Genomic DNA, 12,538 nt, shown 5'->3' on the forward strand with positions numbered 1-12,538 from the left:
AACACTGAGCACCTACGGAAAGATATATTGTTAACAGAAATTAGGCATATTAAGATCAGGTGATGGACCAGGTATCAGCTGACTAACAACTGTTCTTAAAGGCATAATCCTCATATATCACCACTAATACTTAAAGGACTGTGGTGGTAGAAAGGTTATGAGCATTATGTGCTCTGTGGCAAATAATCAGTGTTGAAAGAAAGGCAAATGGCTGTATCCAATGAACATGTCTAATGAGAGACAGTTTGGTCTAGCGCAGGGGTAGGCAACCTCGGCTCTTTTATAGCCATAGCTGACTCAGGAATTCTGGGAGTCAAAGTCCATGAGCCATAAAAGAGCCGAGGTTGCCTACGCCTGGTCTAGTGGTTAAGACACAAGCTAGAAACAAGAGTGTGAATTTTAGTCCCACCTGAGGTGTGAAAGCTGGCTAGGTGACATTGGACAAATCAGTAGGAGATGGTGAGTTCTAGTCTCACCTTAGGCATGAAAGCTGGCCAAATGACTGGGCAAATCACCAGGAAACTGAGTTCTAGTCCTGCCTTAGGCATGAAATGGGCTGGGTGGCTTTGGGCCAATCACCTTCTCTCAATCCAACTCACCTCACACAGTTGTGGGAAAAATAGGAATGGGGAGTATTGTGTTGGTTTGTTGCCTTGAGTTATTTATAAAAACAATAAAGGCAGAAATAAATATAAAAACATGCTTTTGCCTGCTTATCTGAAAGTAACAGGTGGGTATATCAGTACAAATATAAAAGTAAGTTGAAAGCCAGGTGAATGAAGTGTGTAAGAAAAGTATTTGACAGAGTACAGTAGCCAGAATGAATGAATGTGAACAATAAAAAAAAGAGTACACCAAGTGGTTGGTGGTGGTAAAAAAGAGCATGAATGATGCAATCAATTGGAAAAATAATTTCTTCTTTCATGAAGATGAAAGAGAAGACTGAGGCCATTGTGATGGAATTAGAATTTATCCTATTCTGAAAAATTGCAGGAATGTGGATCTTTTTAGAAAATTTGTCTGAAAATTCATTTTGATTTTTGGCTATAGTAGCCTAATATTATTGTTCTCTTACAATGAAAATATAGGAGACAGAAAAATAGATTTTAACTATTTATTCCTCTTTCCTTTTCTTGCTTTAATTGAGGGGAAGATGGGTTACTGTATCTTATATATTTTCTGCTTCTTTGTTGCTTTTCCAAAAGGTGTGATATGCATGTAGGTTCATCCCACAAAGCTTCAGTGAAAACAACACTTATCGGGTTGATCGGCCATAACCAAGTTTCAACCGATATCGAAGAGTTACTTATCTCTCTAACGAGATATAATTAATCAGAAAGTTAACCCGGAATCGTGCTTTCTTGACAAAGGAACGTCGCTCTACATCGCCCTTACATTACGTGCGCGGTCATAACATCACCAGAGAGAGAGAGAGAGAGACTTACCCGTTTCCCCTGCCTCATCCTTTCGTTCCCATAGTTCTTTGCGCGTCGGCGGCTTCTTCCGGTCTCTTTCTTCCGGCGGTTGTCGACGCCACCATGGTAAGAATTGAGAGGGAAGGGAACCGGGCTGTTGAATCGGTTGTAATCTTCTCCGGGGAAGCAGCCTGGACAGCAGGTTGTGTTGTGGTGGTAAAGTGGGAAACACACACGTTCTGGGGGGGGGGCAGGATTGAACCCCGATACTAGGGAGGCCTGCACGCAGAGGGCGGCCGTTGTTTGCAGGTTGGGAGTTCGGGCCTAAGAAAGCTCCCGGTTTGCGGGCTCTCCTAAAGGTCGGGCAGAGGAAGGCTCGAAGTTGAATTCATAGCCCGAGTTGAATTCATAAGTGTCATCTCATTACTTTGGTGTGGTAAGAAAGTTAACATCAGATGAAAAACGGGCAGCCTGGGGTCGCAAAAATTTGTCCTCTAAAACATGACGTTATTTTGGGAAGAGTGTAGTTTTTGGTCCCATCTGACTGTTACAAAAGAGCGTTAGTAGAATAAAAGACTTGTCTTTTGTTGTTGCTTTGTGTCCGTCCTTTGTTTGAGCAAACAGAGGCGTAGGATCCAACGAGATTTGTTATACACAGTGTAGTAGCAATAGGTAAAGCGACTTTTCTGCACATAGGAATAAATTGCAGCATAGGACAAGGGAAAACTCTTTCAAAAATGGTGACTAAACCTGATACTGGTACTGCAGTGAAAACGGATGGGGATGGGTCTCTTCGTCATGAAATGTAGATAAACGTGAAGGGTGAACATAGAGAATACAGTCTATAATTTGAGAGGAACACCCAGCTAAACGAAGAAGATCAATCTAGGTTGAATGGCTTGGAGGATTGGAAGATGAACTTGTACTTTGTGTGTGTGTGTGTATGTGTGTGTGTGTGTGTATGTTTGGGGCCTTAGCAAGGTAATCTAATAGTTAACAAGCATTTGTATGTGTGTGTATGTGTGTGTATATATGTATGTATATATATATATATATATGTATGTATGTATATATATATGTATATATGTATATATGTATGTGTATGTGTATGTATATATATGTATATATATGTATATATATATATATATATTGCTTGTTAACTATTTAGATTACCTTGCTAGGCCCCAAACATGGGACAATATTTCCTGTTTCGGCCTAACCGAAGGCCATCGACAGGCAGTAGTCACAACAGTGACAGCTCATATTTGTGTAATCTAAAATTTACACACACACACACACACACACACACACACACATATATATGTACAAGTTCATCTTCCAATCCTCCAAATATAAAAATATAAATATTAATATATAATATATGAAATGTACTCAATTATTCACATGGTGTCTCGAACACTGTTTCAAACAGCACATTTCCCCCTATGAATTAGTTGATGCAAAGCTATAGGAATAGAATGGAATAGAACTGGAAGGGACCTTGGAGGTCTTCTAGTCCAACCTCCTACTCAAGCAGGAGACAAGTATACCATTTCAGACAAGTGGCTGTCCAGTCTCTTCAAAACCTCCAGTGATGGAGCAGCCACAAATTCTAGAGGCAAGCTGTTCCCCTGGTTAATTGTTCTCACTGTTGGTAAGTTTCTCCATAGTTCCAGGTTGCTTCTCTCCTTGATTACTTTTCATCCATTGCCTCGATTAGTTTCCATCCATTGTTCCATCCAACAGTAGTAGTATAATTCTAGCATAGTTCAGTTTGGTTTATTGTAGTCACCTATTTCCCTGTGTGTGTGTTTCCTAGGGCTGAGAGAATGACAGGCCAAAGTCACGTACCTAAAGCAAAACAGATCTCCCTGTCTTCCAGATTTCTATCCTAATGCCTGAACCGCTAAACAAAACTCAAGAGTAATTTCTAAAGAAATGCAATTATTAAATAGTATGTAAATCTATCAATACTAAATAGAATTGCGAAACTCAAAAAAAAAAACCCCTCCCCAAACCTCTTTTTTTTGTTGTGGTACCTGGCTGTATTCATTGGGACAAAGCAGATGAGTCAAATTGATGTTTCTCACACCCAACAATTTTAAGATTGGTGGACTTCAGATCTCAGAATTCCCCAGCCAGCATCTGATTGGGGAATTCTGGAAGTTGAAGTCCATGCATCTTAAAAGTTCTTGAGGTTGAGAAACACTGGGTCAGATAGTAATGGACATAGATAAAATAAGTCTGAATAACTCTGGCATTTATCTAAAAAAAAGGACTAATAGCTACTTATGTGACACAGCATAATAGGGATAGTATGGTGCAACGTGGCTGAATGTCTACTGCTGTTGTGCCGTGTATCATTCTAATGTCGTTTACATTTTGTTCATTTAGTTTTACATACATATCTGACCCTAACCCTACAGGAGAGAATGTCATTCACGGTGCAATTTTATATATGCTTACACAGATCTTATAGTTAAGGTAGTTCTTGACATACAGCGGTTTATTTATTGACCGTTCAAAAGTTACAACGGCACTGAAAAAATGGACTTACTACCATTTTCACACTTAACACCTTTGCAGAATCTTGATGGTCAAGTGATCAAAATTCAGACGCTTGGCAACTGACTCACATTTACGATGGTTGCAGTGTCCTGAGGTCATGTGATCCCCCTTTGCAACCTTCTGACAAAGACCACGGGGAAGTCGGATTCACTTAACAAACGTGTTACTAAACAGCAGTGATTCACTTAACAACTATGGCAGGAAAGATCGTAAAATGGGGCAAAGCTAACAACTATCTCACTTTGCAACAGAAATTTCGGTGGGCTCAATTATGGTCGTAAGCCTACCCGTATACGTAAGCAAAACTAATATTCTCCAGAGTCTTGAGATTTTTCATAGACTACCAGCTAATTGTACTAAACTTCCATATTGGAAGCACCAAAGTGCTTCTGATCAGGATGAGCCAGTGACATCAGCATTCCTGGGGGATGCCCAGTTGGGGACTCCTTTCATGAGCCCACCAAAGTGGCATCTCTTTATTTACTCGCATTTTCATGCTTTCAAAACTGCAAGGTTGGCAGGAGCTAGAGTGAATGATGGGAGCTTACCCTGTCACACAGCAACACTCAGGGCTTCAAATGTGGGCTTTCAAGTTGTCAGCCCAGTGTCCTTAACATGTGAGCCACTGCATTCCTTATAGACTTGATGTTGTTGTACCTGGAGAGTAGATTTTGATGCAAACGTATCAGACGTTCTGGGGTATTGGGATGTCTGCTCTGGCAGCAGTCCCTGATATTTTTTTGCAGATCCTGATTAGAGTTTTTTAGAGCAGGGATCCCCAACCCCCGGTCCATGGACTGGCACCGGGCCATGGCATGCCAGAATCCGGTCTGCACAAACAAGCAAAGCCCCATCCGTGGGATGCAGGCAATACATGAAACCACACACCCCTCCGGTCCAAGGAAAAACCTCTCTCCACGGAAGCGGTCCCTGGTGCCCAAAAGGTTGGGGAAACCTGTTTTAGGGCACTTCGATCTTGTCCAAGCTAAACCCCTATTTGACACCAGAAGTTTATATAATAAACGTAATGCCAAAATATAAAAAAGATATTTTTTGTTTGTCAGGGAAAGGGCATATATATGATATTTCCATTAACCTGAACATTTCTCTTTATTTGTCACCAGGGAATTGACATTCGCCACAACAAGGACCGTAAGGTTCGGCGTAAGGAGCCCAAGAGTCAGGATATTTATCTTCGTCTCTTAGTAAAGGTGAGACCCAAGTTTTGCATTTACATGAAAAAATACAAATGCATGGGTATTTGGGGGGCGGGGGGGCGAGTTACACTTGACAGCAATGTACTGTGTGTATAAAGATTCTAGGGTGTCGTCATCGATACGATCCTTAGTTGCTCGGAAATCTATTAGCAATATTTGGGTTTAATTTTAGACACTTCATTGGGCAATGCACCTCTTTCCTCACGATCCAGCTGATATTAGGAGACAATGGGCTCTTTGTGGTGATATTTGAGGAAAGCGTGGACTTCTGTTTCGTTTGCAAAGGTCATATATTGAATCAGGTTGCTATAAAATGCTCTAAATTTGAGGCTAATTTCTAGATACCTTGGGGCAGGGTGAGAGAATAACGGAGTCTGTTTGGAGGTTTAATTTCCACCCTCTCAGCTCTACAGATTCCTGGCTCGCCGGACCAATGCCAAATTCAACAAGGTGATACTCAAACGGCTATTCATGAGCCGCACCAACCGGCCTCCATTGTCTGTGTCGCGGTTGGTAAGTGCAGACTCTTCAATTCTCTTATCGCTTTTCTATTTCTTGGTCCTTCCGTTTCCCCCCCCCCTCAGTTTTAATCTTTTCTCTTTGCTTTAAGTATGCTTTGTTGTCGTCGTCCTTGTTCCTATCCTGTTGAAAGAATAAGTGATGCCACCTCTGCTGTGGCTTTAACCAAATAGAGGAAAAAAGAAAAGAAGTTGGTATAGCGATGAGCTCAAAGAGGCGAACGCTGGTAATATTCCGATAGAAGGGAATGTTATTAACTCGGCGCGCTTGGTGCTCTCTGAGGCTCAGTTTTCCTGCAGACCTTTCATTATCCAACTAGAAATGTCTGCAGGAAAACAACGCAGCTCAGCACAGCGACATTCCCCTCCTGATTAGGGTGGATTGTAGCTAAAAAGCAACGCTGCTAAAGGACCAACGAAGTCTCTGTTCATAAAGACAAATTGGTCAGGGCAGGCAGGCTAACTCGATCACTCTCTTATTCTCTAGATCCGTAAAATGAAGCTCCAAGGGCGGGAGAACAAAACAGCCGTCGTGGTGGGCACAGTGACGGATGATGTTCGCATCCAGGAAATTCCCAAACTGAAGGTATCCTGACTGGTGGCCGAGTAACTCTTCGGATGGGAAGGGACGTAGAGCAAGGGATGGGTGGATTTCTTAACAGCTCAAATATCATAAACTAGAGGAAAATACAATATACAGGAGAGTACAGTAAATACAGAACTATATGCCAGGGCTTTTCAACCTTTTCACCCATTGTGCCACTTTTAGGATATGGCAACATCCGAGTACCACCAGTCACCCAGCAAGGTGTCAAAAACTTGATGACCAAAAAAAAAAAAGGAAAAAAGTGATGAAGTACAGGTAGTCCTTGACTTACAACAGTTCACTTAGTGACTGTTTGAAGTTACAATGGCATTGAAAAAAGTGCCCCCCAAGCCACAGCTGAGCAAGACACCTGCCTGCCCGGCCAGTGGCGCTCTTCCTCCTCTCTGAGGTTTTCATTGTTGTGAGCATTTCTGTTGAGGATTGGCAGCGGGGGTGGGGTGGGGGGTGTTTAGTTTTTATTCCCCATGTCTGCTGGGTGGTTGCAGCAGGTTTTGGTCACTTCACATGACCCTGGGACACTGTGACTGTCATGAATCAGTTGCCAAGCATCTGAATGTAAATAACAAGACCCTGGAGATGCTGCAACATTCCAGCTAATTGGTGCTTCTTCTGGGCTCAGCAGAAGCGCCAGGATCAGCACCGAGCTCCAGCTGGAGCCTGGTGCTGATCCTGGTGCTTCCGCTGAGCCCTGACAGCCCTGCAGCTCCAGCCATCTCTCGCTCAGGCTTGTGCGGTGCTGCCACTGCTTCAGCTCATTCCCCTCCCCCGCTACCACTTTTCTAGGATGGTCACGTACCACCTGCCAGGTGCCAATGTACCACAGGTGGTACCCATACCACTGGTTGAAAAGCCCTGCTATATGCAAAAAGGCGGCGTGTATCTTCAGTAAATATTTACAGTGTTCCAGTTCTCCATCATAAGAACATCTGAATGGAGTTTGAATCATTGATGAAAGCGTTGCGCTTGAGAGATTGGAAGGCTTGTTTTTTTTAGATAAATTGCTTTGCTGCTGATTCTACCCAAAGCAGAAATGCAATTTTTGTGAGCGCTTTCCTTTAAAATATTTTTGATATTCCGAACTTTGGCTTCCTGACTAATCATTGAGCTTCTCGTTGTAGTCAATTGATTAAAGGTACTGAGATGTAGGTGAGATTGTAAATAGAAACGTCTTATATCGTTTGCAGGGGTTCAATTCCTATCTGTTACTATAATGGAAACAGTAAAAAATGTTTGTTACACATGTGCACAAGCTTGTTCCCATTTTATCCATATGCAAGATAATCTAAAATTACCGTAGGTAAAAGGTAAAGGTTCCCCCGCACATGCGTGCTAGTCGTTTCCAACTCTAGGGGGCGGTGCTCATCTCCGTTTCAAAGCCGAAGAGCCAGCGCTTGTCCGAGGACGTCTCCGTGGTCATGTGGCCAGCATGACTAGACGCCTAAGGCGCACGGAATGCTGTTACCTTCCCACCGTAGTGGTCCCTGTTTTTCTACTTGCATTTTTATGTGCTTTCGAACTGCTAGGTTGGCAGAAGCTGGGACGAGTAACAGGTGCTCACGTTACGCGGCACTCAGGATTCGACCCCCCAAACTGCCGACCTTCTGATCGACAAGCTCAGCGTCCTAACCCACTGAGCCACCGCGTCCCTTCAATCTAAAATTATGGTTACGTAAAACCTTTTCCTGCGGGGAACAAGGTCTCATTTATAGTTTCTAAGTGTGGATAAGCCACTTAGGGGCAGCAGTTGAAGAGGCCAGGCTAGAAAGCAGAGGACTGTTGAGTTTTAGTCCTGCCTTAGGCACAAAAGCCAGCTGGGTCACTTTGAGCCACTCACTCTCGGCCCAATCCACCTCACAAAGTAGGAGCCTTGGTGGAGCAGTGGGCTAATGCCTCCCTAAGTAACACCAGCTGCCTGCAATTAGTGCAGGTTCAAGTCCCACCAGGCTCAAGGTTGACTCAGCCTTCCATCCTTCCGAGGTAGGTAAAATGAGGACCCAGATTGTTGGGGGCAATTAAGCTGACTTTGTAATAATGCCGCTTGGGGGGGCAAAAGCCCTAATAAGCAGGCATATACATAGAATGAAGGCTACTGCTAAGCACATTGGTTTGTGCTTAAATTGTAAGCCGCCCTGAGTCTTCGGAGAAGGGCGGGATATAAATGGGATTAAAAAAAAAAAGTAGTAGTTGTGGGGAAAATAGGGAGGGAGGGAGGAGTATTAGGTACATTTGTGCCTTGAGTTATTATTAAAGTAATAAAGATGGGACAACAATCAAAAGAATGAAACCGTGGGTAATGATGGCTGCCTACGCTTACATTTTTTTAATCATTGGTTTTGAGGATTCTCATGTTGCAGACTGGTTTTTTTTTCTTCTCCTCCCCAGATTTGTGCCCTCAGAGTCACACAGGGAGCCCGCCGACGCATCCTGAAATCTGGAGGCCAGATCATGACTTTTGACCAGTTAGCCATGGCTGCCCCTAAAGGCCAGGGAACTGTTTTGCTTTCTGGTGAGTCGGGAGGGGACATTAGACTTTCAAGAGTTTGGAAGCTTTTATTGGTCTTAGTGCTGTCGATCTCACAGCCTGACTGAAAGATCTCTCTGAACTTGCCTTCTGCAGGACCCAGAAAGGCCCGCCAGGTTTATCGGCATTTCGGCAAGGCTCCTGGTACCCCCCACAGCCACACTAAGTGAGTATTCCAGACCGTTAGGTTTTCTTCTGGGCATTTTGCCCTTAACCCTATTTTGTCTGATTTTCAAAGTCAAGAGAGGGTGGTTCAAAATCACGGCCACTTGTGCTTTGGCTTAGTGCTTACTCTTCTGCAATAACACCTTTGGTTTCTAAATGTACGGGTAGTCCTCGACTTATGACCACAATTGAGCCCAACATTTCTTGTTGGCTAAGCAAAACAGTTGCTGAGTGAGTTTTGCCCCATTTTATGACCTTCCTTGCCACAGTTGTTAAGTGAATCACTGCAGTCGTTAAGTTAGTAACACAGTTGCTAAGTGAATCTGGCTTCCCCATTGACTTTGCTTGTCAGAAGGTCAGAAAAGGGGATCACCTGACCCCGGGACACTGCAACCGTCATAAATATGAGTCACTTGCCTAGGGTCCAATTCTGATCATGTGACCATGGGGATGCTGCAAGGGTGATGCGAAAACTGTTCACAAGTCACTTTTTTCAATGCTGTTGTAACTGAATGGTCACTAAACAAATGGTTGTAAGTCAAGCGCTAGCTCTACTGCTTGCTTCTCCTAATCTGGCCCACTCTCTCTCTCTGATGCTTTGCGTGCACCTTGTTTGGAAAGCATTGAAAAGGGACACGCTGCAAAATGGGGAGGCAGAAGTAAAAAGTATCTTCCAGGCCACGCATGCAGCAGCAGCAGCTGTGTTGAGCATTCTGAAAGGCATCATGGCTGTTTAAAGGATGGATGCTTTGTGAAGGGCTGTTTTCAGGTTTTCAAGGAAATCTGGGCTCATGTAACACTCCGAGTCCGATAGTTTGTCCTGAAAAGGTCGGTTAACTTAATGCTCCAGGATGACGCTTTGTAATTGGAAGGCATTTTCAAGTTTCCCTGAATAATGTATTAGGAAGATTTGAGAACGTTGCTTGGTGGCCTTTGGAAAATACACGTTTGTAAAGCATTTCTGGCTGTCGAAAAACGTTGGGCCAACACACACATCGGGTGATTGCACTTCAGATGCTTGGCAATTGGCTTGCCTTTGCAGCTGGTTGCAGTGTCCCACAGTTACACGATCTTGATATGCTATTCAGAAGAGTGGTTTCATGCTTATGACCGTGAGGTTGGCGTAACAGCTGCAGATTCGCCTAATGATATCACAAAAAAATGTTGTAAAATCATGTCCAGTCACATGGGTGCCTCAGCTTAACCATCCTAATGACTTCTGAGTGGAAATCCAGTCCGAATTGCAGCAATAAGTTGAGCGCCATAAATGCAGTCATGTGACTGTTGGCATGACATTTTATGACAGCCAGGAGTGCATTACAAACACATAATTTAAAATGGCCATTCAGCAACCGCTGTAAGTTGAGGATTACGTGTATAACAGTACTTTCCTTTTTAAGACTTTTACAGTGTTATCAGCAAAAGATTTGCTCTTAGAATGAGAGCTGAGGATTTTTGCCCAGTTGGCATAAAAAAATAATAGGTATCAGAATGGAGGAGTCTGCTTCAAATTCCTGAGAAAATTTTATCAGGATCCATAATTTGCCAAACCAGATTATTAGATTAAAGCTTTTAATTCTCTGCTTACTTTTTTTCTTTGGGGAAAAAGTTTGTACTCGGTGAGATTAATACCTGAATAGGTATGCCTCAAACTCAATTGAAAGAGATATTTTTTTTTTCTCATCTTCCAATCTCACTATATTTTTAGATCACCTCAGAAAATATTAGTCCTTCTTCCAGCTTTGCCAGAAAGTAGGATGGAAACTTTATGTCATGTTTACATACATCACTGTTCCTGCATTTGTATGTTTTGCGGTAACTTTAAAAAAAGTGATGCTTAACATGAATTGAAGAGCTATGACTTGCAATTACTTGTTTCATGTTAATACGTGAAGGGATTTTTCCCCCCAAGCTTACCATGTGGAAAAAATGAATTGTGCTTTGTAATATCTGCAGCCATTGAACTATCTCAGCTTATTCACAGGTTTGACCTGCAATTCTTACATAATTTTCTGTTATCTACTGGCTGAGTATTTTAGGAATAAGGAAAGTCCCACTGAATACTTATTCTTGGAATTAGAGGACCTTTTAAAAGCTAAAAATTAAACAATTTGAAAGCTGGAAACTAGTTACTTCTTTTTCCATTTAAGAGAGAATCCTGTTGGATTAGGAAGTGAAGAAAAGACTAGAAATAGGAAGCCACATTTTGTGGCTTTTTTGAATTTCAGAACACTTACGTGTTTTCTGTCCTCTGCATAAAAGTGGGATATAACAAGACTTTTGATAGGCCAATATTGGAAGAAAGAGGAACTGCCGACCATAGAAGAGTGGACTTTAAAGGTTTCCGACCTGGCAGAGATGGCGAAGATTTCGGCCTATTTGAAAGATCACTCGCAAGAACGCTATATTATGGAATGGAGAAAATGGATTGAGTTTATCCAGATCAAGTATAGGGTTAAGAAGTTTTATGTAGCATTTGAATGAGTCTTCTTTCGTATTTTTTTCTTTTTTTTTCTTTCTTTTCTTATTTTAGCTTCTTTTTACACATATTTGATATTATTAAGGCTTGTCCTATCCTATATAAGCTAGAGAGTGTTGGATTTTAGAGTTTATAGTTGTTAGCATATGATTGTTTGATTGCTTTTTATATATATACCTTGTATTTAGCTCTGGGAAGTCGGGGGGGGGGGAGGGGGGAGGTAGGGGGGGGAGGAGGGAGGGGGAAGGGGGGATTTTTAAAGGAAAATTGTACTTTAAAACTTTTCAATAAAAAAAAAAAAAGTGGGATATAACAATAGGCCATTTATCTTACTTCTTCCCCCCCCTCCCCAAATCCCTTCTCACTTTTTCCAGGCCATATGTCCGATCCAAGGGGCGGAAATTTGAACGAGCTCGAGGTCGCCGTGCCAGTCGAGGCTACAAAAACTAGAATGTTTCATAAAAAATGTAAAGCCCGGTATAAGACTATTAAAAATTTTTTTTGCCTCAAATTAATATTCTGACAGCGTCTGCCTGTTTGCTCAGAGTCCAGCATGGAAAGAAAGATCTGTTGAATCAAAACAGTGTTTGAGACTTGTCTTTAAAACACATTCTTCTCCCAAGAAATCTTTACCTCCTGTAATTAATAACTCACATTGTAAGCAGGGTTAAAAGCCAGTTATTGTAAGAACTTTAGTAGAAATGTTGGCTAGTTAAAGTTGAAGGACCATATAGTAGGATTTGGTCCTTACAGTGGCACTTTGGGAGTTGGAAAAATATTCTGAAATTGCAATAAATTTCAGAGCAGAGAGAGACTTCCTTGGTAGATTTTTTTTTTAAAAAAATTAGAAATAGTATGCCAACCTAGTCTTTAAGCACTAATTTGTTAGCCCTTGGTGAGCTAGAATTAGAGGCAGTAGTATCTGAGAACAGACTGGAAAAAAAAGGAATGAAATTTACCACACTTGAATCTGGGATCTACAACTGTTTGCTTTAAAAAGAACAAGATGATAAAAAGAGGCATGGAACCAGTTTGGAGTACTGGTTAA

At 42.1% G+C, this 12,538-nt stretch overlaps 1 protein-coding gene across 1 annotated transcript; it reads left to right on the top strand.

The window, feature by feature from the left end:
• The first annotated feature begins 1,482 nt into the window (after positions 1–1,482).
• Positions 1,483–12,161, top strand: LOC308677735 (large ribosomal subunit protein eL18). Its single transcript, XM_081344389.1, has 7 exons — positions 1,483–1,541; positions 5,108–5,194; positions 5,606–5,713; positions 6,206–6,304; positions 8,708–8,831; positions 8,943–9,012; positions 11,865–12,161. Exons 1-7 carry the CDS (start codon positions 1,539–1,541, stop codon positions 11,938–11,940), a joined length of 567 nt encoding a protein of 188 aa, XP_081200515.1. The 5' UTR covers positions 1,483–1,538; the 3' UTR covers positions 11,941–12,161.
• The last annotated feature ends 377 nt before the right edge of the window (positions 12,162–12,538 follow it).

This window comes from Vipera berus (assembly GCF_964194415.1).
Source record: "Vipera berus genome assembly, chromosome: Z".
In the NCBI taxonomy this organism is placed as follows: Eukaryota; Metazoa; Chordata; class Lepidosauria; order Squamata; family Viperidae; genus Vipera; species Vipera berus.

What these genes read in the sequence shown, in the direction of transcription:
- LOC308677735 (XM_081344389.1), top strand. An exon ending in ATCTTCGTCTCTTAGTAAAG is followed by an intron (nt 5,195 to 5,605) that starts GTGAGACCCAAG and finishes CCACCCTCTCAG; the next exon opens with CTCTACAGATTCCTGGCTCG. An exon ending in ACCCCCCACAGCCACACTAA is followed by an intron (nt 9,013 to 11,864) that starts GTGAGTATTCCA and finishes CACTTTTTCCAG; the next exon opens with GCCATATGTCCGATCCAAGG.